Raw genomic sequence first — 27,472 nt, 5'->3', positions numbered from 1 at the left:
GCCCCCTAGTCCCCCGCAGCAGGATCCCACAGCAGACGGGTTACGCCCCAGAGCACAACACAGAGCGACTCAGAGGTCTAGAAAACAAAGTAAAACCAGTCGCATCAAGGAGAGACAGCGTTATTTCGGCAACCGGCTACTCGTCCACAGCCTCCACCCTGTCCCCTGGGCCAGGCGCCCAGACAGTGCCCGGCTCCAGGAGTCCCAGCTCCCTCCACGTGTCCTGTCTTCCCAGCAGCCACCTCTGCTGCCTCTGTAGGAAAATCTCCTGACAACTCGCGGTCTGCGGACTACGACTCCCGGCAGGCATCGCGCCGCTCCTCTCTCCACTCCCCCCTGCTCCACCGGACACGCAGGCGCTCTGGGCTCCGTCAACAAGTCGGGCTGGGAATGACTGGATGCAGTTCTTTATGGGATTTGTAGTTTCTCTGGAGCTAGCCGGGCCATCATTCAAAGGGATATGAACTACAAGTCTCGGCGGCCCCAGCGTGACGAGCTTGGTCACGTGGCAGGGGGCCGACCGGGCGTGCGTGCCGCCGTTGATCCGGTGCTGCAGTGAGGAGGTGGTTCTCGCCCGTGTTGTGTGTGTGTGTGTGTGTGTGAGTGTGTGTGTGAGTGAGAGAGCGAGTGAGTGAGTGTGTGTGTGTGTGTGGAGATTCGGCTTGTTGTTGTCGGTGACTTCCCCCTCCCCTCCACCCCTCCCCCTTCCCTGCCGCCGCTGCAGTGGCCGCTCCCTGGGCCGTAGGAAATGAGCGATAACGATGACATCGAGGTGGAGAGCGACGTGAGTCCTGGGGCTTCTTCCTTCCCTTGCGAGTTGTCAGGCGGGGACAGCGGCCGGGATTTTCAGCAGGGCGACTGCGGCAGGGGGCCGGGCAGCTGCCGCCTCTCCCCTTCCCCCACCCCCACCCCCCGGGCTGGGACCGCCTCCGTCGCGCTCCCCGCTCGCTCCCCTCCGGGCTCCTGGCCGGAGCGGCCTTCTGGGTCTGGAGGTGGGGAGGAGACACGCGGCCTCTGGGACCCCCACCTCCCCCCGTGGGGGAAGGTGCTGCCGTCTCCTACTCTCTCTCTGGCTGGCTCAGGATCCGGGACATAGGGACAGGGTGCGCTCGGGATCCCATTGTCCGGATTCTGGGGAAGGGGACGGCGTTCGGGACCTGCCCCTTAGGCCCACGGCCCCCTCCTCCCTTGACTGGCGGATCCTGGGGGGTGAGGGAGGGCAGAGAGGGTTTGGGAGTGCCCAGAAGTCCTGAGCTGGGTGCAAGGGGAGGAGACAGTGCTGTGGACCCCCTCTCGCCCGGTTCGGATCCCGGAAGGAGGGGTGGCGCTCGGACCCCCCCCCGCCCCCCTACCGGATCCAGCTGGGGAGGAGGGATGGGGGCGTGGGGTGGGAAGGGAGGGAGGGGGAGGTAAGGCTTACTCCCCACCCGCCGCTTCCTCTGCCGCCGGCATTTTCTTTCTTATTATTGAATGTGAAGTGTAAAAATAACTTCTATATTTTCTATTTTTTTTTTCTCTCTTATTCCAGGAAGAGCAACCGAGGTTTCAATCTGCGGTACGTCTCCTACTCTCCATTTCATTTTCATTTCCGTTCAGTTCTAGTCCTTTTTGGGGTTAGAGAGAAAAAGAGTTCTGTTGCTTTTAATATTGTAGTAAACTCTCCTGTTAACCGCTAAGGTGAGGTGGGGCCTTGTCCTGGGGTTGTAGGTGGTGGTGGGGGGCGGGTTTGTAAATCTCATAATTCTAGATTCTCAGGTGATAAGTTCCAGTGGCTGTAGGTGAGTGAGAGAAGCTGTATGCAGGGAAATGAATCTTTCTGTAGTGTTTAGATGAGAGTTCTAGCTGTCACTATTTAAATGGGGAATGAGAAATGCACCATGTTGAAGTAAATTGTACTCTTTCAGGAAGAAGTGGTCAGATTTATTTAAGAACAGTAGGTTCTAAACTATCTGAATAGTTGTGTGAAGTTGAAGCCACATGGAGAAATCACCTTTAACCAAAAGTCATGTGACTTCTGTAAACCTATGGAATCTAGCACAATTTGGTATTACTTTAATGCAGAAATTGGAACTGTAGAGGAGCCAAAGGTTGAATGTGACCGTGTCATATTCAGCAGCTTATTATGGTCTGACTGTATTTGAGTCGAAGGAGCAGTATAAAGAAGGTAGAATTGTTGAAGAAAAGTGGCATTGCAGAGTGAAGTTTGCTAGGAGGTGGTGGTTGAGACTGTAAAGTGTTATCAATGATTTCTCAGAGTTTTGATATTAATGTTTTCCATAAGTGGTTCTATGGATTAGGATAGGCATAATCTCATGTCTTTGGAGTATGGGATAGTACTGTGGGTGTTCCATGAATAGATCAGAGGAGGAAAAAAATCAAAGGGGAAGAGAAATGAGTATATCATAGTGTCTAATATTTGACAGATGGGAACAGTAGGAAGTGTATAGAATGGGGGTCAAAAGTTTAGATGTCTCTAGGGAGCCCTGGCAGTGAGATAGTCAGGAATTGAGGGCACAGGTGAGGACTGGGGTACTAGAGAGCCCATGCCTCTCCTAAAAAGGTGGCCAGTCCAGTGGGATTGAGGACTCAGTATTGCCTTATCTTTCTATTTTAAAAGAAATTTTAGAAATCTGGATTATAATGTTCTTCTGATTTTCAAAATAACGTTTGGGACAACCAAGTTGTTCAGGAGCTTGTTAGAATTGCCACATTCTGCTTGGAGACCTCTGATCTAAGAATTTAATTCTCACAGAATAAAAGCAAGCCCTCTAACTTATACCTGCTATTCTTTAGAGCAGAGATTCTGAGGTTGTCTAAGCAGTTATCCATTTAGAAAAAATTATCGAGAGCCGTTATTTTCATAAAATCAAAGAATGCAGTTGTCCCAGGGGTCTTAAAATTATCCCTGGTAATAGTCACTAAAAAAGAATTTGTTTTATTTTTTCCTTGAAGGATTTGAAGGTAATATTTTGAATGTATGAAGTATTGTCAAATACTTCATATTTATACATATTTTGGAAAATTAAGGTCTTTTTCAGTTATTGCCTTCCTTATTAATGTGACTATGGAATTTCATGTTTGGAACCCAGTCTATTTGAAACATTTTTTTTTCCCTGAAAGTCTCCAGTTATAAAATCTGCCCTAGGGCTGGATGAGGATTGGAGGATAGGAATTATTTAGGCTTCCTTTGCAGAATCATTATTTAAATTGGAATTATATTAGCTTTCCAGTGAGACAAAAATTTTCTTTATGAAATTTTGGCTTACAGTTCTCAAGAGCTTTCTGCTTTTCAGAATATCCATCCATGTGGCTAATGATATAAATTGTTTTAGTAAATTATTAAAATGTTTCCACTTTCCTAGAACACTAATCTCATTGTTTTGTCTAGATATTTTCAGTTTTGATATTAAGGTACCTAGGATTTTTCCTTTTGATTTTGGAGGGTGGGCAAAGGGAGTGGGTTTTACCCTTTGTTTTTAATTTGACACATCTTGCTAAGACGTTTTAAATATCTGTTAAGATGATCACAACGACATGGAGAGAAGAAGCAGTAGACAGATTTTATAGCATATCAAGCAATTATGAACACGTAGGATAAAAAGGAGTTCTTTTTTTTTCTGTGTGAATATATGTTTATTTCCTGACATTTAGTATAAATAAATATATTCTTTAAAATTTGGGTGGCGGGGAGCTATTCTTAAGCATTGTGTTAGTTCGGAAAAGGATGAGGACTGTGAACAACCAAATATTCAGGACTACAGAAGAACTTTTTTAAAAGTTATTTGGCAAAGGTCCTTTGAGTCCTAATATAGAAGGAGACGCTCATTCATGTTTTGTAATATTACTACAACAGCTCCGGCCTTACTATATAAGACATGTAGGATACTCAGCAAGAAGAGAGTTAGGAAGCGAGGCTAACTGTAACAGAAAGTGAAACTGATTTGACGAGTATTTTTTCTTTTGCCTCAGTGCAAACAGAAAACAGCTTCTCTAGTGCCCAATAAGCTTCGTTAAAGGAAGTAACCCCAGACGATAATTTTTATTATTAAACTCAATACATCTCAGAGTCCCACTGATGTTATATTATTTTTGTTATTTTTTGGAGGAGGAAGATTGCATTTCAAAGACAATTTTCTGGTGCAGGGATATTTATGCAAAGTGATCTTTGTTTTATTTCTGGGTTTTTTTGGGTTTTGTTGTCATTTGGGGTTTTTTTTTTTTTTTTTTTTTTGGAAAGAATGAAAGTATACAAGAAATGTAGGGTTAGTGTGGTAGTTGGAAACCCACGACCTTTTTCAGCTTCTCGTCCATGACAGCTCCATAGTTCTGGTTATAGTATACCTGTTGGGAGGGTTGGAAACAGATTTGTACAATTCCGTTTCTGGATCTTCCTGGTATGAAATATTTTAAACAGAACTCTTTGTTTCTTTAGGAATTGCCATGTATTCAGAAGGGAGTGAGTTTGGTTACCTTTGAGGAATTTACTCAGGAAGCTACTATCTGTTTTACCTGGAATTAATTTAATGACAAAAGTGCTGCATGACACATATACTTTGTGTCTGCTCAGTGTTGACAGTGATGCAGAAATGCCAGATTTGGTTCCTAAAAATTAGCCTGTTGAAGGGTGTTCTTAAATTTAAAAAGCCTTTCAAGATACTAGTAATGGTAAAATAGGTGATCAGAGAAAATGGCTGTAGTATAATAGCATATTTGGATAATAGCATTCTCAAGTTTTTTTAGGCACCAAATGATTTTTTGAAAAGACTGGACAACACATGTATGTGTTGGATGTTAAAAATGTATACCAGGCAGTCAGCGTCAAGCAGGAGAGGTGCTGGGAAGTTGCAATTCCTACCTTGCTATTAAGGACCTTAGTGAGTTTCTCAGCCTTGCTCCCCATTAGTTCATGCTGCAGTTTTCATGTTGGTTAAAATGAATTAAGTTGCCTAGAAATTCAGTTTTATTTATCCTTTCTGCTTCCTATCAGAAGTAGTAAATAGGCTTTTTCTGAGCCCGTGTTCAAAGTGTTTAATTTCCAGTGTTAGTGTTTAATAAGAATAGGTTATTAATCATAAACCGAGTTCCTACTGTGGTGCAGTGTCTCTGCAGTGCCAGGAGGCAAGTTCAGTCCCCAGCTGGCACAGTGGATTAAAGGATTCATATAGGTTGCAACTGCAGTTTAGATCGATCCCTGGCTGGGGAACTCCATATGCTGTGGGGCAGCAACCCCCCAAAAAAATCATAAGCAACACTACCTTTGGTCTAAAAATATAACCTTTAAATTTCTTAAAGGCAGTAAATGTTTAGTGGGCAGTTCTAATTCCACATATACTGAGAATTTTCTGTATCACAATTGAGAAGATTCCTCTTACAGAAGGGTTAGGTATCAGGTAGCCTGCAAGAGATGGCATTGTTCTGGAGAACCTTGTGTATCCTTGTATAACGGAGCATTCATTTTCCCTTGCTATTTGCCTATGTAGAACTTGCAGGAAATAATGCTGCTGACTGATGTAATGCCTTGGAGGAAGATATATTCTCTATGCAGTAGTTTGGAAGGAAATAATTTGAAGAGATTCCCTCCATTTTGAACAGCTCTCCTTAGCTTGAGTGACCTGCTGCCAGTTTAGCAACTTCTTGGCTCATGAAATAATGTTTGCTTTCCACATTTAACAACACTTAAGGTAACGCTTGCTTGTTAGTGTCAGAGACGGACAAATTGTAGGTAAAGCTTTTTATTCTGGCTGCCAGTATGGAAAAGTTCAGTAGAAATAATACTAAGAGGCTGAATAAAAACCCTGGCAGAGATGTTGAAGCTGAAAATGATTTGGTGTTGGAGTTCCTGTTGAGCATCTGTGGGCCACTCTTCAGTATTACACGGCCCTTTAGTGTTTCTCTTTAGCCTCGGATGCCCTGAAGGAGGGGTTTTCTGGCAGAAGCTGCAAAGCCAGTGTACTTGAAGAGGGACAGCATCTAGCCACTGCTCCTCTAGGATGTATAGGGGAGGTGTTTGGGGGCTTCTGTTGTCTCCTAGAATTTGTTCATTATGAAACATCTTTCTCAGTATAGGTGGGAGAAAGCTGATTCATCTGAGATAAGCTTTATTTGTTCAAGACACAATTGTTTGGCCCTTTCCCACCTTTTTTTAAAAAAAAAAAACTAGTTTTTGAGTTTGTGGAAGGATCTAAGATGCCTTACACTGGGTGTCTTCACCCAGTTTTTCATTCTCAACTCTAAAATCCATTTGAAAATGGATTGCCAGCAGGTGACAATAGTTAACAAAGCAGTGATGAGCCTGGCAACTAGCCCTCCATTGGGATGAATTGCAGGGGAGGGAGATTCATCCATTGGACTGGTCATTTGGAAATGTTTCCCAAACAGAATTCTCAGTCTCATGTAAAGGTTTTTCATGTGGTCTTTCAAGTCACTAGAGGTAGTATTTTGTTCAGAGTTGCCTGGAATTAGGCATGTTAGTTCTGCGTGTTTTTAACTTGCACTTTCAAAGAGCCTTGAGAAGAAAAATGCATCATTGCCATTGTCTTTGTGAGCTTTGAAATTGACTCTGTATAAGTGTTGCAGCTTGGGGATGGACATGGCAGCAGGGATTGGTCTAAGATTCCACTCTTCTGCTAGTTAAATTGGGCCTGGAACCACTGCAGAAATTCCATCCACTAGTCTGAGAACAACAGTCCCCAGCCCAGGCGCTCTACCAGGCAGGGACTGCTGCCTTTCCCTGTTGAGCCAACTTCTCAAACTTGGCTGGCTCCCCAGATGAGAAGCCAAGATTGCTGCTGATGGTCCACAGCCAAGTTCACTTACAATCCTCTAACCGAAAGCCTTGTCCATTTGAGTCCTTTCAGGGCTCAGTGAATGGGGATGGGGAAGTGCATTGTGGGGATTATTTTGATATTAGATTATTCTTAGCTCCACCCTTCTCTTGCACGCCTGAGTGAAACCAAGTCCAACTTGATTCTAGCTGTTTGAGATTTGCAGGGCTCTCCCAGAAAGAAACAATTAGAATTTTATTTGTATCAACAAGAGGGATTGTGGGTAACTGGTGTCACAGCTTCTATGCACAGCTCTTAAGCTGGGAAGATGGCCAGGAATCAGGGTGCTTTAGTAGTCAGGAGTATCTTGGGCTGCTGCTGGAGACCAAAGCTGGGTGATTAATTTGCATGTAAGTGAACTATCCTAGGGAGTGTGTAGCAAACACAGGAGAGACACATAAATGCCAAATGTCATCTCTTCGTCTTCTAAGTCTTTAGTCTAAGAACCCAGCTCACCTTACCTATGTAGACTGTCTAGACTACTGGGAATGGAACGTTAGAAAAGGAGTAGGTACAGAGTTTCCCCTGTGGTGCAGTGGGTTAAGAATCCAGCTACGCCGGCTCAGGTTGCTGGAGAGGCACGAGTTCAGTCCCTAGCCCAGCACAGTGGATTAAAGGTTCTGGCGTTGCTGCAGCTGTGGCATAGGTCCCTGGCCTAGGAATTGCATATGCTGTGAGTGCTGCCGTTAAAAAAAGAAAGAAAAAATGACTAGATACTTCATATGTTTAATTCTTTCAGGCTTTTTCATACTGCTGATAGAAGGCATCTGCGATTTTCTTGCTCTAATACTGTATGATACCTACCTCTTCCCTAAGGTTGCCCGATTGATCCCTCAGTTTTCCTGTAAATTTCATATATCCCTGGAGTTCAGCAGACACTCAATTTACAGTGGATCCAGACTTAAGATTAGGAGAGCTTTAAAAGCATTCCAGGTGTCTGCCCTGAAAATGAGTGCTACGCCATGGAGCCCCATGACTGTGATGGGAACCATGTGTCCAGCCTAACAGAGCTGTAGGTAAGGCGTGCTTGAGAGACCAGGAAGTTACTAAAATTACCACAGCTGCTCCCAGCCTCTTCTTCCTCTGTAATGACTCAGACTTTTAGGATTCAATACTAGGATTTCAAATCCTTCATTTCTACAACTCTTGTTTTTATAGACTTTGGTCTGAACATCTTGTTTGTACAAGGATTCATTTGAGGCATTCATGTATTTTGTTGCTCATTTTAAAAATGCTGGGTGATGTGTCTGGGTAGCTTAAAGCTGCCTGAACTTCCTAGATGCAGACTTCTTCTTTAGGTTAACTTAGTGCAACCTTGTGTATTGGGATAAATTCTCAGAGTATAGTATTTCCCATAATTCCCAGAGTGCAGAGGTGAAGCTTACATAAGCGTAGATGCTCCATTGGAGGGACTGCCTCTTTAATAGGGACCTGCTGAAGCTCTCTTGTAGTGTTCTCCAGCACTGTCTCTTCTGCCTGAAGCCAGAATATTTTGCCATTTCTGATTTGTTGGCAGTCTCTGTCCCTGTCCAGCTGATTGTTGTTCTTTGTGTTTCTAAGGAGGACAGGATAAAGAGTTTGGTCTGTGGGTATTTAGATACTGCCAAATAAGCATGGCCTGCCACAGGTGCCTGAGGAAATTTATTCAGAGTATGGGTGTCAGAACGTTTGCCATCTAAGAACTACCTTTCTGGCAGCCTGTGTGAGGGGAGGCCCTTGGCAGGAAAGCACCTTGGATGCACTTTTACAAATAGGAGCCCAGGATGCAGTTGGCCTCTATATCAGCTTCATCATAATGATCTCAGATTCATGCATCTGGGATTTCTAGAGGTTTTAGTTTCTCTTGTATGATTTGGCAAGAAGGTCTTAAAAAGTAGTACCTTTTAGGGAGCTTGAGACCAGAAGTGACTTGTGATGGGTTTCACGTGGAAAGAAGCACTGCACAGTGACCTAACTCCTTTCCTGGGTCCCCAGCATGGGGAATCTCTTCCAGTGGGGGTGATCACATTTTATGAAGGGGCCCACTGCAGCTTTTCCCTGGTCGTCTTCCAGCCATGGACTAGCAGCTACTCTGTGACATAAGTAAGTTGTGGGAGAAGACTGATGTTGCAGGAGAGTCACACTTTGTCCCCGTGAATAACTTTTATTTTACTTATGCATGAGCTGGATGCATCGAGCTACTTTGGATGTTCCTGTCGCAAGCCTTGCTCACCCCTTTCTCCCCCTCTAGCAGAGCCTAATTCTGGAGACTCCTAACTGCCCACCTCGACAAATCCTTCCCAGTCCAATCGCCTGGGACAGCGCTGACAGCATATACTTCCAAGCTGTACCCACCCACTTGTACCAAGCAAAAGGATGACCTTGCTAATGTGCCCTTTCTCCCATTCTTCCAGGCTGACAAACGGGCTCATCATAATGCACTGGAACGAAAACGTAGGGACCACATCAAAGACAGCTTTCACAGTTTGCGGGACTCAGTCCCATCACTCCAAGGAGAGAAGGTGAGTTTTTCAAGAAAACCGATTAGCCACCACTAACATGGAACTCACTGTTGGGCTTATTAGTAGGGCACTTACCTGTCTGGAAAGGGCTAGAATTAGGGATGTTCGAGTGACATGGTTTCCTTAATCTTTGATCCTTTGGCGGGGTGGGGGGGGAGTCATCACACACTGTACCCTCTGTAGTTCATCCTTAGCAAGTGATGTCCGATGTAAGGGAGCTGCCTGTTAAGACAATAGTAGAAGGTATCTTTTATAATTAGTATTATGTGTAATAAATTACTTATTCAAGAAATTATCATAACTGTACATTGGAGCATAAAGAATGGCACATAGTAGTTTGGGTAACACTAAGGATTCCTGAGGTCTGTGATCCCGTAGACCTCCATGAGAGTTCCTTTCATATGGCATATGGTTCAAAGTTAGTACTTATTTTAAAGGAAACCTCTTGGGAATGTATGTGAACCAGCTTGAACACCAGTGATCTCCCTGTCCAGCAGCTATTATTTCAAAGGCATGTAATAAGCATTTTAAATACAAGACTTGAGTAAAGAGACATGTTCATGTGAATTGGAAGAAAAAGATAACTGCTCTCCCCGCCCCCATCCCACTGGTAGCCTTCCAGAATCTGGTTTTCTGGAGAGGTAGGCAGCAGCATTTCTCCATTTGAAAAACAAACTTGGAAGCCTTGGTAAAAAGTCTATGGATTAGGGTCACTCCTTGGAATTTGGAGAAACACCTGTTTGTGCACCATGTAACTGGTTGACCCCTGCAGCAGTTCAGTGCAATAAATGGCATACTTGGAAGAGGACCTTTGGGACTTTTGGGTTCAGTGATCCAGTGTTTAAAGAAACAGTCATTTTCTTGGGTGTGCTTTGAATAGCTCTCCTGATTTAGCTCTGTGGTGGAGGTCCTGGGTTTATTTGGTTATCCTGAATTTGGAACCATCATGGTTTCATTTTTGTTTATATTGCCACTCTGGTAGGTCATGTGCTTTATACCTTATATAAGGTGTGGCTGTGTGGCTGAAGCATGGGCTAGGTCTGACCTTTATGAAAAACATAAAATAGGCCATGTGAATACCTAGTATTGCAAAACCAGAATTTGCCATGGGTTAAGCCTGCTTAGTGTGGACTTGGCTTAATGGCCTTGGACCAAGGTACCTGCCTGGAATAACAACATTCCTGGGTACAGCACTGTCTGAGCACCACAGGAAATCTTTATGATGGGGAGAGAGGCTCACCCTTTTAGACAGGAGTACAAAAGATTATCTCTTGTGATTGTCTGAGCCATTGACAGTCAGTGCTTATTCACATGCCATAGTATCAACTTTGGTGAAATAAATGGCCAAGAGCCACGGCCTTCTAAGTCTCACATCTAGCCAGGAGTGGCATCAGGGAAGTGTATCCTGAGAAAAATAGCCTGTAGAACACTCCCATCAGAATCAGTACTGAATCTATCTTTCTGGAGATAGGTCTGTATTTTTAACCAGCAGTCAGGTGATTCTTAGGCATTCTTAAGTTTGAGAACACTTTGGGAGAGGCCAGTCTTAAGAGATCAACTTTTTCTTATCTCCATGTATTTTACATTGCCATAACATTCTTCCTTAAATCTTTATTTTTTTTTATTTTATTTTATTTTTTTTTGTCTTTTGTCTTTTTTTGTTGTCTTGTTGTTGTTGTTGCTATTTCTTGGGCCGCTCCCGCGGCATATGGAGGTTCCCAGGCTAGGGGTCGAATCGGAGCTGGAGCCACCGGCCTACGCCAGAGCCACAGCAACGCGGGATCCAAGCCGCGTCTGCAACCTACACCACAGCTCACGGCAACGCCGGATCGTTAACCCACTGAGCAAGGGCAGGGACCGAACCCGCAACCTCATGGTTCCTAGTCGGATTTGTTAACCGCTGCGCCACGACGGGAACTCCCCTTAAATCTTTAGAATCGCATTGGCCTAAATCCTGTTGCCACCTTTCTTCAAGGAAGTTGAGGGTTTGAATTTGGTAACCTTACAAACCAAATAGTTGTCTTCATTGTGGCTCATTTATTTATTCACCTATTCCATTCAACAAATACTCATTGAGGGTCTGCTACATGCCAGGCATTGTCTTCACTACTTAGGAATCCAGCAGTGAACAAAAGCAGAAGCTCTTAATCTGGTGAGGAAAAGATAGAAAATGAACTAATAATTAAATATATGTAGTATGTCAGCTAAGTGCTATGGAGAAAATTAGGGGGAAAAAAAAAGAGAATTAGGGAAGGAAGGGTTGCAGTTTTCAATAGAGCAGACAAAAAAACAAACAAACAAAAGAACACATTGGCGAGGCAGCAGTTGAACAAAGTCCTGAAGGAAGTGAAGGGAAGAACCTTGCATCTATTTGGTGATGAGCATTCCAGGCCAGGGAAGACAAGTGGAATAGCCTGGGGCGGAACCTCGGAGCCTTCCTGGACCTGTCCAGGAGACGGAGGCCAGAATGGATGGGGTGGAGTGAGTGAAGGGTCAGTGGCAGGAGATGAGGTCAGAGAAGTAGCAAGACTAGGGGAGAGGAGTGTTCCAAGAGCCAGGTTTCTTCACGCTCATCAACAAAACCCCCAGGGGAGGTTACCAGGTGCCTTTCTGATTTCAGAATGTGTTTGTGTGTTCCAGTCCCAGTGTTCATGCTGAGCATGAATAAAGGAAATGGCTATTAGCTCTGGCTGAACCCCAACCCCTTCCCATGATCTTCATTGTTCTCCTTGTCTGCTAACACTGGCGCTGCAGGTGCTCAGTGAGTCTGACGGGTTACTTCGGTCACTCAGACTTCCGAGTTCTCACCAAATGTCGTAATTTTTTTTTAAAGTGGTATTTCAACCACAGGAAATTGTCTAATCCTGATTTGGATTGCAGTAATTAAGTTTCTGACATTATGTTGATAATCATGAAATTGTTTTCCCTGTGAGTTTTGGGGTGCGTAGATCAGTTTCTTGGAGGGAAGGCCCCTGTCTTCTTTGGTTTGTGCATCTTTATGTTTCAGGTGACTTCTCATTTAGTATTTGGATTAACTGTCATATGTATTCTAAGCCTTTTGTTTTTTAAAGAGAAGCTAATACTGATTAAATTGGATCCTAACCAAGAATGGTGGATAACTGTGTTTAAAAAGCAAACAACTTTAAATGTGAGATCCAAATTCTATCTGTCCTTTGTTTCCTATATTTCTACTATAATATAAATGTAAAGAATGGTCACCTTTGGCTTAAGTAAAAAAAAAAAAAAAAATCAGTATTAACTACATCTGTATTGCAATGTAAAATGAAAGCTGCAGAATTCTATGAGGTAAGAATTACACTGTTACGGTTGGACAGTTACCACTCCTGGCACTCCTGCCATTGTTACTGTATCAGAGATGAGGCTTAAGATCATGATCCCAGTCTATAGCTGGACAGAGACTAGAACTCAGGACTGCCGACTGCCAAGTTCAGTCTTTCTGCTGCACCATAGAGGTAAACAATTTAAGGATATTTTATTTTATCTTTTTAGGGCCGCATCTGTGGCATATGGAAGTTCCCAGGCTAGGGTTTGAATCAGAGATGCAGCTGCTGGCCTGTGCCACAGCCACAGCAAGGCAGGATCAGAGCTGAGTCTGCAACCTACACCACAGCTCACAGCAATGCCAGATCCTTAACCCAATGAGCCAGGCCAGGGATTGCGTCCTTATGGATACTACTTGGGTTTGTCACCACTGAGCCCCGACAGGAACTCCCGACTTAAGGATATTTTAAAGAAGTCTTCCTTCAATACTTTATCTTGTCTTTATATTGGGAACTTCCCCTGTACAGGGCCAGTAATCTTCGCAGTATATCATACTAGGATTACTGAATACTCCCCTGAAGTAGCATATGTAAGCAAAACTGAAGTACAGGGTAACTGAAAGTTTATGAATTTGTCCGAGTCCACATAGATGCTCTGAGAAGTAGATCATTTTAGTTGGCAGTCCAGTTGGGTTTTGCCATAGGTCTCAGTGTTTGCAAGTGGACTCTTGAACTCTTGTTTGAGTCTTTTGTTTCCCTTATAGTTTTTTTTTTCTTTTTCTTTCTTTTTTTTTTTTTTTTTTTTTTTTTTTTTGGTCTTTTAGGTCCACACCTGCAGCATATAGAGGTTCCCAGGCTAGGGGTTGAATCAGAGCTGTAGCCGCTGGTCTGTGCCTAGCAATGCCAGATTCAAACCGCATCTGCGACCTACACCACAGCTCATGGCAACATTGGATCCTTAACCCACTGAGTGAGGCCGGGGATTGAACCTGCATCCTCATGGACACTAGTTAGATTCGTTTCTACTGAGCCATGACGGGAACTCCTCCTTTATAGTTTTTTCAGTTGGACATGGAGCCCACTGAGGAAAATGGAATGGAATTCGAACCACCAGCCCTCAACCAGAGTAAGGAAGTAAGGACAAGAACAATGTTGGCTCCATTTTTCAAACATGGACGTTACTGTTCTTGAACAGAATTGTTCTTTGTCTTTAAGGGTCCTAGGTGGGGTACTAGGGAGTGTTGCCTAATGGCTTGCTGGCACTGAGCTTACCCTGTTCTGTGTAGGCAAAGCTAGTGGCCAGCCCATCAGTTTGCCTTTACATGGGGGTGTAATTCTCCCCTCCCGCCATAAGTTAGCCCCAGCACCTGCACCAGAGTGATTATTACATCCAATCTCAGTGTCTAAGCATAGTTGACTTGGTGACAGTTATCCAGGTCAACCTCGATGAGAAGCTTCTGTTTGAGCATTGCCATGTGCAGCTGAACAGTGGTCTTTAGTAATTTATCTTTTAAGTCTCTTCCTAAATGCCTGTTTTTATCATACTTTATTGCTTTCTCAGATAGTTGTGCTCTGAATTTCTCCTTTCTGGGTAGAGCGATGTTATGTTGAAAAGAGATTATAACCTAAGATGAAAATAAAAACAGTGTGTCTCCTAGTCAGCATTAAGTCAGGTACTGCCTCTGCCAGCTCCTGTGCAGATTCTGGTTCTTGGTAGCTTCCCAGAACGCAGCTGTGGAGTAGGAGCGCCTGAGGAAATGGTGGGCTCACTCAGCCCTTTAACGAAAACAACCACAGCTGACGTGGGTGTGCTCACCTGTTTACGTATGAGTGCCAGAGTTTCTGTCGTGGCTCAGTGGTAACGAATCCGACTAGTAGCCATGAGGATTCGGGTTCAATTCCTGGCCTCGCTCAGTGGGTTAAGGATCTGGTGTTGCCATGAGCTGTGGTGTAGGACAGCAGCTATAGCTCCCAGCTTGACCCCTAGCCTGGGAACTTCCCTATGCCTCGGGTACAGTCCTAAAAAGACGGAAAAAAACAAAAAACATGAGTGCCGTGAAGCTTGAAAAGGTTTAATATCTGGTGTCTACTCTTGAGGGTCTTGCTCTCTTGTCAGGAGAGAGGATTATACCTAACAATTAGATAACATGCTGAGCATCAAATAAAAGGTCAAAATATGGAGCTAATTCCTTTCATCTTCATTAAAGCCTGGTATCCCTAATGGGTACATGTTGAAATCAAATAGCTCCCTTATATGAAGGAACATAACAATTCTTACAATTGAAGGTCAGTTTCCCTGTTAAACCCACTCAGCACTGTGACCCCAGTACTTGTCTGAGGTGTAATTGTGCATTCATTTGTGTGGTTACTTGATGACTGTTTACCTGTCTCCCATGCCGCACTGTAGTTAAGTACTGAAGGCCGGGAGAACAGAACACCTTTTTTTTTTTTTTTTTTTTTACTTTTTAAGGCTGCACCTGAGGCATAGGAAGCGTTCCCAGGCTAGGGGTCTAAGTGGAGCTGTAGTCACCGGCCTACACCACAGCCGAGATAATGTCTGCAACCTACTCCTCAGCTCACGGCAACACCAGATCCTTAACCCACTGAGCAAGGCCAGGATAGAACCTGTGTCCTCATGGATGCTAGTCAGATTCATTAACCACTGAGCCACGATGGGAACTCCCGGGAGAACATCTTTCGGTCATATTTCTTCCCTCGGTGGCACACAATAGGGAACAGAGTGAGTGTTTATAACTGAAGGAAGGAAACCTCCTGACCACGTGGCCTCATTACACTGGAAGAAGCTCAGACACCCTTTAAGGCATTTTGTCCAGCAGCACTGTTTCTGGGCTGCTGACAGGATTGTCTTGTAAATGGAATGTAAGCCACAGCCTTACATTACTCGTTAGGATTATTACCTCGCCAGACTCCACTTAGGCAGTTCTTTTTAAATTTTCTGTATCTGAAATTGTTGTCCATAGTTGCCCAAGTGTTGTCTGTAGTTGTCCAGGTCTCCCTTAAGCTCCAGGCTCAGCAGCTATAAAGATATTAATTCACTGAATTCTTAGTTAACTGTAACAAAGAATTCGACCTTCAAGAGCTTCTCAGTGCCCTTTAGAGACTTATGTTCTCTAAATGAGGTAACCAACTTACCCGCCTGCTTTTCTGCTCCTTCCTTATTGTGGAACAGTGTACCCCCTCTTCCTCCCCCAGGAATGTCATCCTAAGCTTTATCTGAGTTCTTTTCCTTCTGTCAAGGTCCATCTCCAGCCTCACCACATAGACGACACTGGGGCTACACAATGAAGAGACCCGCTTATAAGGGTTCCCCAGCCCATGAACTGTTTCCTGCCCATGTGCCTTCGTGTTTCTTCTGACCTGGGCCTCCCCTGGTCTCCACCTTCCCGCTTGCAAGTCCCATATCAAATGCCTCAGCACCCTGAAAACCCTGGAGTATTACTCTCCCTGACACCCCAGTATCCCTTTGGGGAGCCTCTCCTATGTCTTTTCTGTGACAGTCTCAACTACCTACTGAAGAGTACACTCCCTGAGGGCAGAAGCCTTATCCATCTTCTGGAAGTCTCTGCATTACAGAGTGGGCAAGGGCTTACTCCCATGGAGAAGACTAGAGAGCCAGGAAACTCTCCACTTTTCATCTGGAAATTTGAAAGGATGTGGATTCGTTACTAGGCCTTCCCTCTATCATCTCTTTTTTTCCCCTCTTAACAAAATTGCAGAAACTTTGGGAAGAAGAAAACAGTCCTTCCATTCCTCCGACGCAATTATATCCATTCCTTTAAGATTATATGACAGGTGGTGTTCAGTGGAGGTATAATGTGAGCCAGAAATACTTTTTAAATATGATTTCATTTAAATACAGTTAAAATTTCTGGTTAACACAGTAAAAACATAACAAGTAAAAATTTTTTTTTTCAGGGCCTGCACCCACGGCATATGGAAGTTCCCAGGCTATGGGTTGAATCGGAGCTGCAGCTGCTAGCCTATGCCACAGCCACAGCAATACCATATCCAAGCGGCATCTGCAAGCTATATTGCGTCTTGTGGCAGCACTGGGTCCTTAACCATACTGAGGGGGGCCAGGGATCAAACCTGCATCCTCATGGATAATAGTCGAGTTCATTACCGCTGAGCCACGACAGGAACTTCATGAATCTAATAATATCATTTAACCTAGTATGCAATATTAAGCATGACCTCAGTATATAATCAGTATACTAAAAATTACTAATGAGATATTTTATTATTTTCTTGCACTCTTTTGAAAATCCAGTGTGTTTTATTCTCAGTTCAGACTAGACACATTTCAATACTTAATTAGCCACATGTGTGCAGTGACTATTGTACTGGACAGTGCAGTGCAAAAATACACTCCCCCCCTCCCTCACCCCGTTTTAATACTGCTGAAGTTGGGTGCCATCTCAAAATGGATGTCAAACAAAGCTCACCTCCTTTCTTTTCTCTCCCCTAAAAGCTTCTCTTTAGTCCATGTGTTCATTGATGGAGTCTAAGACGCAGGAGAATAATGGTATTACTAATCTCTGTATTCCCCTCTGTTCACTTCATATGCATGCTTTCCATGAATAAATGCTAATGCTTTCACATAACAGGCCCTTTCCCCAAGTGACAGTGTTTATATGTAGCCATTAGGCATATTCCTGTTGGCCATTTAGGTTGCCTCCAGTTTTTTAACTTTATAAATAACGCAGCAATGAACATCTTGGTGCACATGGCTGTTTCCATAGAACAGAATCCTAGAAGTTGGATTGCGGGGCTAGGGGTAAGGATGTCTCATTTTTTGTTGTATGTTGCCAGAATGCTTTCCAGGAGGGTTGTTTTCATGTCTCCTTTTTTTCCTTTCTTACTCTTTCAAGCAAATTCTAAAGACTAGTCTTATGCATTTAATGTTTTAAGAGTACTAATTTTATCATCATTGGATTTTTTTTTTTTGATGGAGGTGACTAATTTAGTAGGCATAAGGTAGTAATTTTGTGTTTTGTTTATTAACTGTGAGATTGAATCCTTTCCACATGTTTAGTTATATACCCTCTTCGGGGGGAACCATATCCTTGTATTCCTCGTGGTCAGAGTTTGATGGGGAAGTGTCACACCTTCATTTCAAACTATCAAGGGCACAGGATAAAGGAATACAAAGTTTGAAACATGATTTGTGTTGACCCTTAAACAAATGTATGGCTCCTGGGATTAACTAAGCCCTTTACGGGGCATGACACCTCTGCCTTCCCCTAGTAATCAGGAAATTGGTTCTTAGGGCTGGGAAGGGCCTGGCACAGAAAGTTTTTGAGGGGCCACATGGGTGTGCTGGCTCTGACCCCACAGTCTTCCAGCCTCCCTTGTTGGCACTGATAGTGGTTCCATTTTGGAATGAACTAGTTTAATGCAGGCCCACATTTATTATGCAGGTGCTTTCATTTTTGTTTCCAGAAGATGGTTTATTCAAATGGAAATGTACACAAGCTTTACCCTAGCCCTTCTCCTTTCCCTTACTTGGTGTAAAAGCTTGTGCAGGTTTCAGAAAATAATAGTTTTATTTTCTCTAAAATTACTAGTGCAGAGTAAAGCATGTCAGTTGGTAAGTCAGGCAGTAGTTCTTTTTTTCATTCCCCAGGATGTCATTTTGGTTCTTGGGGGAACTGGGCAGCTGTAACATCATCCCAGTAGGATCTGATTTTGAGAGTGGGGAGGAAAACATGATAAATACAGCAAAAATAACTGTTTCTCAAGTCGGCATTAGGACCCTAGGGAACAGCAGTGGTGTCCCGACGTTAACAGCCTAGTACTGCTCTTCTCTTCCTCACCTCTCCCCACGTGCTTTCTAAAACAACGTGGATTTTTACGCCAACACAAAGATGTACAGCTTCAGAAATGTGTGGGATTCTTGACCTATCTGAAAAAATTTGAGAACCACTGCCTTCAGTGGGATTTAATAACCGTGGATGTCACCCTAAACATCAGTGTTAATTACTTCAGGAATCATTTGGGGCCTTTAAAAGGTATTACTTAGAATCAAACTCTTTGGTTTGGGGCCTCCCATGAAATACGTAGTTGACTCTCCGCAGCACGTGAGGTGAGTGCAGTCTGTTTCCAGGCAGGGTTCTGTTCAAGTGAGTGCCTCAAGGCTGGGGGTGGCCCTTTCCTCCATCTCCTGGGCAGAGACGCGGACAGACAAGCAGCTGTGAAGGAGCAGGAAAGGGGGCAGGAATCTGCTGGGCTCCTCGGCCGCACTGGGTCTCTTCCACTGTCCATTTTGGTTTTCCCCTTTTAGGTAAAGAAGCTGGAGCAGTGTGGGGAGCCGGTATTTCCCCCACCCCAGGCCCAGGTTCAGTCAGTTCTCTCAAGCCAGCTTGTATCTCTGGTTTTTCCTCTGTATTTGCTTTTCTGCTCGAAGCCTCTTTGGTTTTTACCTGCCTTTAAAAGAAAACGAAAAACAATCTTCCTCCAATGTTGTTGTTTAACTACAGGCTGCTTTTTTTTTTTCGTTTCTTACTTTTTAAACCTCATTCTAAAAACTAGTCTTCATCTTTGCTTCAGCTTCAACTCATTCCTGCACACATTGCCTGTGTGAAGATAATCTACCCAAACAAGCTTCTTCAAGGAAACCACCCTCACCAGGCTCTTTCGTTCATGTGCTCATAGACAGATTGGGTGACTCGTTTGTAGTCCTTTTCTTCCTGCTGAGACGCTCCAAATTCTGTTGATCTTCATTAGTTCCACCACTACCTCTGAGCTCCCAAAATAAGGGTGTTCCGGAGGCCTGTGTTCAAATGTTGACTTTGTTACCTGCTATTTATGTAACATCAAGCAAGTTCCAGCTCTGTGCCTCAGTTTCCTCATTTGTAAAATAGGAGAACGAACACATCAGATTATGTGAGGCTGCCTGGTGTTTAGTAAGTACGCAGTTACTGCCCTCATCATCATTTGTAGTGCTGCGTGCAGCCATGGCTCTAGAACAGGATATGGCAAGGTTGTCCAGTGTCCTCTAGTGTGGCTTCCAGAGGGAGGGAGAGGCCTGAAGAGCTGCTGTGCGTTAACTCACGCTGCTGTACAGGAGGCCCACTACCTTTTAAGTCCCCTGGGCCGCAGGCCATCCTGTCTAGGGGCTGTGTCCAAACCATTGGAAAGATCTGTTTCTGCTTAGAAAGGCAGAATCAGAATCAGCGCCTTCTAATTGTAAACACTCGCAGGAAACAAATATTTCAGGTCCTTTCTGGGTACCCGGAGGCAACAGTTGATCTGTGGACGCGTTGATCTACCAAGTTTTATCTGCTTAGGGACACTCACAGATTGCTGACTCAGCTGACTGGGCGCATTTCCGAAAACAGAAACCGAAAGCTCAGGGCGGCTCCATGGTCCATGCCATAAAGCCCAGAGTTCTTGCTGGCTTCATGTTTACTGTTCACAGTGTAAACTCACAAACGCAAGGGCCTGCCCACACCCTTAACCCTATGGCTGGTCCCATGATCTTAAATAGTTTATAAAGTTGGAAGAGAGGAGCTTTTAGATGAGTTTAGCATTTTTCTACCTTCAAGCTTCTGATTTTTCTTCTCTGAATTGGATACACATGTAAATTTGGGGGAATTCTGTATTTTATACTTAAAATTTTTCTCTTTGGATTTTACTCTTGTGTACCTTGGATGAGGAACAAAATGCAGTTAATTGAATCATGCTTTTAGACTTGCTAAGTGGGGGTCAGGGCACCCCAAGAGGCCTGGGAGCTTCTATTTAGGCGAAGGGTCAGGGTGTGGAGAAAGGACTGTACTTATTGTAGCATTCTAGAGGCTGGGTTTATTCCAGTCTGACCTTCTGTGGGGACCTCTTGTTCCCAAGACACTGTTTTCTGAGCATCTTATGAGTTTTATCTCCATCTGAAAACTATCCTGAGATGGAAACACTTGGCATTGCTCGTGGCATCTTTCTCTCTCCTTGGTTGGTTGTGCCTTGCTTACTGTATTACTTTTCACTTTGTAGTTTCATGTACAAATATGTGAGGAAGAAACTGGTTGCACACAGGCTGCTACTCAATGTGGTCATTTCTTAAAAATTATCACTGAACATTTGCAAGGGCTCTCTTGTTGAGAGATTTTTCTTAACTCTTTCCAAATGCAAATGATAATTAAATTAAACAAGAGTTACGTTGCTTTCTGGGAACAAGTTAGTTGAAAAAATAGATTTAAAGAGAGACTGACATGTAACTATGCATAACAATTAGATCAGTGAGAGAGTAGAATTTGGAAGGCTAGGTGGGGTCTGAGAAAATTTCTGGTCAGATAAGGAATAGCCATGGAGAGAAAAACTGTCTGCAGTCACACTGCCCATTAACAACGGAGCTTAGAAAGCATCTGTCTCCTGGATTCCTAAACTCTTCTCCCCACTCTGCCACCCTGCCCTTTTCCTGCAGTACTAGTTTTTAATCCCATCTCTAGCATCCAGAGGCAGGGTATTTTAATTAGTCCATTTAATTAGTTCATTCTAAATATGTGCCACCCCCCCCCCATTTTATCACCTAATAATTGACTCTAGTAAGTCCCTTTTGGCAGAAATGGGAAACATCTGAAGTGGCCGTATAATCATCTGTAGGTACTCTCATTCTTTCTACACAAGCTGACTTAGTCAACTAAAGAAATAGACTTGGGCCCGTCCCTTCCCCATGTCTCGCCTATGCTGTTCTCCCTGCCCGGAGTGACTCTTTCCCACAGATTCCACCTCAGTCTAACCCCAGGGTTCTCTGATTCAGGTGGGAGCCTGAGTGTGCAGAGCCAAGGCTAATGTCTGGCACACAGAAAATGATCACCCAGCCAGAAGCTGTTTTTCTTGTGACCTTTCTAATCTGTACTATTCAAGTTATACTTGTTAGTATACTGCTCTGTGATTTGTCTTTGTGTAGATATATGTATATCTCGTCAACTAGTGAGCAAGTGAGCTTCTGGGCAGAAGAAGCCATGACTAATACATTTTGTTTCTCCACAGTGTCTGCTCAGTGCCTTGCACGTAATTCACTCCAGATAAAGTCGATTGAATGTGAACAATTTCCTTTTGAGGAAATTGCCTTAAGGATGCTATAAGAGGAAAGCCTGAAAAGGCTAATATTTGTGAGGACTGGTGAATAAGCCCAGGCCTTCCAAATCTCTCTGATACTCAGCCCAGCTGGGGTCTGAGTTGAAATTGTCAGGATTTACTACACGTAGTTTTCGTTTTGCTTGCCGGAGCACACAGCTGTTTTCTTTGCCATCAAAGAAGCTTTGCTTCTGCTCAGGAGCCTCAGTGGTCTGACCGCCACACTTTGGCTACTAGACTACCCTGTCTTGGGCTTCAGTTCTCTTGGCTTCATACCCTTCCACCAGTTCAGCTGGTTGGCTGCCTTGCTATGAGTAATTCTGGCAACGTTTGCAATCTATAGGGAATCTTCCAGGCAAGTCTGACCTGCAGGGGCCGAATAACCTAACATCCATTTTATTAGCTTATTAACTTGTTCCTCTGACAGGGCAATGCCTAAGCTACCCAACAGCCATGGTAGAGGTGTGTGGTTGCTTCCTGAAATGGCCCAATCTCATGCCCTTCCTGTGTTGACATCAGGCTCTGACAGCTTTCACAAAAGTCTTTTTAGCCAGAGAGGCTGAAATAGTGACACTTGCAGCATGGCTCAGTTGAACTAGTTAACAGCAGTCTGAGGGCTTATCTCAAATCTAGGACCTTGATGAAAACTTTGTACCATTTCCATCCTGAGCCAGCTCCAAATGGGATCTTAATCTTGTCTTTCTGAACCAGCTTCCTATAGCCAGGCCCTACCGAGAGTGAATGGCTTAAGCTCTCGGTTAAGTAGTACTTTAATGTTTTCAGACTTAGCCAGGCTGAAGACTTGAAAGCAACCTCAAGAACCAAAGGGAATGGACAGGGTACAAGTTCAAGATTCAGATGTACCTGAATCCAGGCGCTACCACTCTTGAGCTGGGGATTTAGGATAAGTCAGTAGACTGAGCCTTGGGTTCCTGGTGGAGCGCCCTCTCTCAGAGAGAGCCAGTGAGGTAAGCTATATAAAGCAGCTGGTGCCTTGACTGGTACAGAGAAGATTCTTGGTAGCACTCACACTGTTTCTTCAGCCTCGTCCCCTCCACCCTCCTGCTTCCATTTCCCCGTGTGGTTGTTGCTGAAAGGCATGGTTTCCTCACTGCATGGACTAGGTCTTTATTTTGTCCCCTTTGCTTTTTCTCACATTGCAACAGGCATCCCGGGCCCAAATCCTAGACAAAGCCACAGAGTATATCCAGTATATGCGAAGGAAAAACCACACACACCAGCAAGATATTGATGACCTCAAGCGGCAGAATGCTCTTCTGGAGCAGCAAGGTGAGCAGCGGAGCTTGTGGGGCAGTGGCCCTGCTGTGCTCCAGCCAGGTCAGGGCTTCGCACCCGGGCCTGCAGAGTCAGGACCAGTTCCAGAGTGTGTGCTCCTGAGCAGCTGCGGCCCTGCTTCTCGGGCCTGAGTAGCTGAGTGGTAGAGTCATCCGAGGAAGGACCTGAGACGTCAGTGAGGGAACAGTGGAGTCTAGGGTTTAGACATCTGGAGACTTTTCTCTGACCTGCTCTCTCTCCCCTTCTTGGGGCTCAGGCGCTCTGTTTGCAGTAGGGCATCAAGTGTCTCGAGAGCTGTGAGGTCCTTGGATCGGAGTGTGCTGTGTAAGTGCCAGAGACTCCAGGTGTTCAGGGACAGTGAGCGCTCCCGGTGTCACTGGTAGTCCAATCAGGGCAGCCTATGGGCCAGGCCCATGCTGTTCTCCAATGCTCACACCCGCCTTTTCCTACAACCACAGGGGAAAGCGAGAGCTGATCAAGTTCTTTGTTCCTGGGGAATTCACTTCTCTTCCTCCCTCATGGAAGATGCAAGTAAAAGGAAATGCAAGTAACCACCTGGGTTAGAACACCTCAAATAAACTAAACTAAACTAAATGGGTTATAACCTTCCAGGCTCAAGATGAGCTGAGCTGAGGGATGGGCAGCGGGAGGTGGCAGCGGGTTGGTTACTGGGCTGAGCAGCCTGCATGTAGGGGCTCCGTGTCGAAAGGCCCAGGTATTATTCTCTGTGTATTGGTGACTTGCTTCCAAGTGTCCAGCTTGTCTTTCCAAGTGAATCGCATACAAAAGTGCTAAGCCAAAACTTTTCTTTGGCTGATACATCTTCTGTCATCCTTTCCTGCTGTTGTGTGGCCTCCACACCCTTGCAGAGCCTGGCGTGGCCAGGCCGGCTTCTCTGTTACTGCACTGCTGGGTCCCACAGGGAGCTCGTGCTCCTGTCTCTATCCCGGCCTTCCACGGCAGGACGGTGACATCACAAGACTTCTCTTTCGATTGGGTGGCATTGCAGAGTGTCTGGCCTTGTCCATTCCACTGGGCACCCAGGTCTGGCTGGGAAAGGAGGAGGGAGATGAAGTGTGCAGGTGGAACAGCCACCAGAAGGGAGATCCTTTTGAGCCACTCTGAGCCTCGGGGGCCAGCAAGCCCTTCGGAAGAACAGGCTGGACCCTGACCTGAGACTCGGTTGCTCCCCTAGTCTCCAGAAGGCTGTAACCCGCTCGCTTGGTTGCCTTTCAGTCCGTGCACTGGAGAAGGCGAGGTCGAGTGCCCAACTGCAGACCAACTACCCCTCCTCAGACAACAGCCTCTACACCAACGCCAAGGGCAGCACCATCTCTGCCTTCGATGGGGGCTCAGACTCCAGCTCGGAGTCGGAGCCCGAAGAGCCCCAAAGCAGGAAGAAGCTCCGGATGGAGGCCAGCTAAGCTCCGCGGGGCAGGCCAGCAATAAAAACTGTCTGTCTCCTCCGTCGTCTTATCCTCCTTTCAGTTCATCTTTAGAACCCTCAGAACCATTTAAGAGACTTTTTTTTTTCTCTTTCTCTTTTTTTGTTTTTTAAATTTTATTTTTATGTAGAAGCTCTTGGACAACAGCTCTCATTCTCTTTCCCCATCCCCACTGGGTTTTTTTTTTGTTGTTTTGTTTTTTTTTTTTTCAATGTTTCCCTTCAGAGATTCCCTGTCCCCACCAGGAATTTTTAAACCAAAACACCCAAACTTGGCAGCTTTTTCTGTGGAGGACAGACGGCCGGCCAGACCTCTGAGCACATGGTGTCCTGACCACCCACCAGCTCCTCCAGCCCTGTCGGGCCCGTGCCCGGGGGACCCCTGCCCCTCTCAGGCCTCTCCTCCCGGGCCACCCTCACCTCCGTTTGATAGACTTTGTGAATCTGTGGACTGCTCTACTTTAAGAAGATGACCAGTTTGGAGTAATCAGAATTAATCCCCCTTCTTTTTAAGGATTTTTTTTCCTAAAAAGCTATTCATCGCTCCTAATGAAAGACCAGATCCTTGAAGAAGTTTGTGGTATAAAAGGAAGTGGGGACAGATTGGCAGCGCAGAGTCCTTGGCCTGTTTCACTCCTGCTTCTCTCAGCCAGCCTTAGGGAGGGCCGCGTGATGCTCGTGTGGTATGTGGGGAACGGCAGCAGTGAAGCAGCAGCCGCCAAGGGGTAGTAGGGGGTGGGACAGGGAGGGAGGATCGGGTGGGGTAGAGGTTTTGTATTGAGGGCCAGTGATGATGTTTTGATATTTATTTCCTGCTACTGAAATTTGAATCTGAGTGGATTGTCCCTGTTTCTGATGATGTCGGTATTGCAAAGCGACAGATTCATAAAGCAATGATCAAATCTTCCTTTCTTTCCGTGTGTATTTCTAAGAAATAGAGTCAACTGATTTTGTATGTAAATACCAAGAGCAGTTCACCTGGTACTAAACCCGCACCTCAGTGCGGACCCCTCCCCACCCTCACCCCGCTCCCCTTCCACCTGTCCTGGAAACCTGTCCCCGTTGTGTGATCCAGCCCTGGTCTGGCTGCGGTCAGCAGATCCCAGTGAAGGGTTTTGTGTGTTTAGGCCTCATTTCTTTGTCTTTTTCCTACTCTGTTCCCGGCATTTGCTGATTTCTAGTGTATACTCTGTAGTCTCAGTCCGTGTTTGATTCCATTCCATGGAAATAAAAAGTATGTTGTACATACTGCTAAAATATCGTCTTGCAAGTTAAGGCTTCCCCCTTTACTATAAGACTATAAATAAAAACTTATTTTATCCTTCTTGGTGGTGGTGTCTTCTTGCCCTTGCAAAGGCCAGGGTAGCAGAAGGAAGAGCCCCCGTGTGGGAGCCTGAGAGAGAGGGGCCTGCAGACTAGGCTCAAACATGAGCCAGAGCCATTCCCTTTTTGTTCCCAGGGCTCAGCCTGGCCTGGGCAGGGGGGTGGTGGGTAAACCAGTGGTGGTGACATTGCTCATTGGATAGAAGCCTTTGACGTTCCAACAGGGATGAGGTTGTCCAGTTCCTGCTAAATAAATGACCCTTGGGGATTTGGTGGCCCAGAGCAGTGGGTTTGGGTTCTCCTGGTAATGAATGTCCAGGCCTGGGGTGACTGGCATTCTCCAGAACTTGAGAGTTTCTCAACAGTTCCAACATAGTAAGAGGAGGCAGCAGGGCTGCCATGGGCTCAAAGTCAAGGAAGCTTCAACAGCATCCAGTTAGCTCTACTTGGGCTAGGGACCAACCCCAGCCCGAACTTGTTTGACCTTGAAAGGAAGAGGATTTATTGTTAAAATACCGCTCAGCTTTGATTTTCCTGTCTGGCTGACAGGAAATATTGCTGTTTCTTGACCAAGGGTGGGAGGGAAGTTCATCAGTTGATTCGCGACTCCTTAGATGGTGGTGCTGAGACTGCCTTCAGTTGGATGTTAAATCCATAGAAACTCTTTTTGGGTAATGGGAGTTGACAGGCGGTGGATCGTGTTTCTCTAAGAGGCATTTTGTAGCATGACCAAACTGACCCCAAAACCATGGTCCTATTAAGGAAAACAAGGATGCTGGGGAGCAGCACCGTACCTTTCACTAGAGGCATTCCTTTTTAAAACAGGCAAGACACAGGAATGAGAGGGGGGGAAATGGGAATGAGAAGTCAGGTGATTCCCAAGCCTTTAAAGTCAGCCTGCTTTCCTCCTCTCTATATGCCCTGTACTGTATCTCTCTATGTGCCTCAGCTATAGACTCCGTGTCCCACACAGGTGGCTTGGTCAGGGTGGGCGTTAGAACTGAGCTGCAGAGTGTGAAGCTGGGCATCCTGTAGGCAGGGAGCAGGGAGCAGCCGTCAAGCCAGGACAGGTTAACATCCCCAAGAGCCAGTCCCTGGCTCCAGGATATTGGCTGGACAAGGGGTTGAGTTTTAGACTTCTCAAAATTTCAATAAACCAGTTAGAAGAAAAAGGCCACAACAGGATAGTGGATTCAGCTGGGAAAATCCAAACCACCTGACTGACATGCTGAGCGGACCAGCAAATGGCAGAGAGGAGGTGGTGCCCCCGGGAGCAGCTGCCTGGAAAGGAGAACCAGGTAAGAGACCCCTGGCTGGAGACTGCTCGCTCAAGGGGACAGAGGCAAGCTACAGCTAAGTTCCTTCTGATACGTGTGCTAGCCTATGTCCCGTAGGTCACCAAAGTATGACCATGGTCCACCCTCAGGGCTGTTTTTCTCTAGAAAGCCCTGCAGAGAGCCAGAGACCCTGGTAGTTGGTTGGTCCTGTTATCACCCACTTCTTTCTCTTGCAGCGGTGAGCTTGCTCTTTTCCTTCCTTTGCAATTGCCCCAAGGGCGAAGTATTAATGGCCCAGTTCTTGATATGTTAATCCCATATGTAGAGTAGCTGCCACATCTGCAAAGAACAACCTCAGCTCCCAGAGCTATCAGCTCAGAAAGGTTTAAAAAATGAGACCCTAAAAAACAAGACTCAAGTAGATGATAGCCCT

General features: G+C 45.2%; 1 protein-coding gene across 8 annotated transcripts; it reads left to right on the top strand.

Moving 5' to 3' along the window:
- The first annotated feature begins 532 nt into the window (after nucleotides 1-532).
- MAX (MYC associated factor X) lies at nucleotides 533-25,763 on the top strand. Of its 8 annotated transcripts, none has more exons than XR_304607.4 (6): nucleotides 533-784; nucleotides 1,529-1,555; nucleotides 9,218-9,325; nucleotides 22,866-22,989; nucleotides 23,454-23,538; nucleotides 24,232-25,763. XR_304607.4 is itself a non-coding variant. In XM_005666316.4 (5 exons), exons 1-5 carry the CDS (start codon nucleotides 749-751, stop codon nucleotides 24,417-24,419), a joined length of 483 nt encoding a protein of 160 aa, XP_005666373.1. In that variant the 5' UTR covers nucleotides 533-748; the 3' UTR covers nucleotides 24,420-25,763. The 8 variants fall into 8 exon arrangements, 4 of the variants coding, with proteins under 4 accessions (XP_005666373.1, XP_005666374.1, XP_084825648.1 ...); XR_001298027.3 differs by having other exon boundaries at nucleotides 23,454-23,554; XR_014810986.1 differs by lacking the exon at nucleotides 1,529-1,555.
- Nucleotides 25,764-27,472: the final 1,709 nt, after the last annotated feature.

This window comes from Sus scrofa, chromosome 7, assembly GCF_054392235.1.
Source record: "Sus scrofa isolate SSC_HxYL_T2T_F1_AM1 chromosome 7, Sscrofa_HxYL_maternal_Yorkshire_Landrace_v2.0, whole genome shotgun sequence".
NCBI classification, from domain to species: domain Eukaryota; kingdom Metazoa; phylum Chordata; class Mammalia; order Artiodactyla; family Suidae; genus Sus; species Sus scrofa.
Note: the sequence above shows the minus strand (reverse complement) of the source record. Positions and strands in the feature narration are given on the sequence as shown.

Bases quoted from the DNA above. Each gene is read 5' to 3' on its own strand.
- MAX (XM_005666316.4), top strand. From the start codon at position 749: ATGAGCGATAACGATGACATCGAGGTGGAGAGCGAC. The intron at 785-1,528 runs GTGAGTCCTGGG...CTCTTATTCCAG, and splicing joins ACATCGAGGTGGAGAGCGAC to GAAGAGCAACCGAGGTTTCA. The intron at 9,326-22,865 runs GTGAGTTTTTCA...ACATTGCAACAG, and splicing joins CATCACTCCAAGGAGAGAAG to GCATCCCGGGCCCAAATCCT.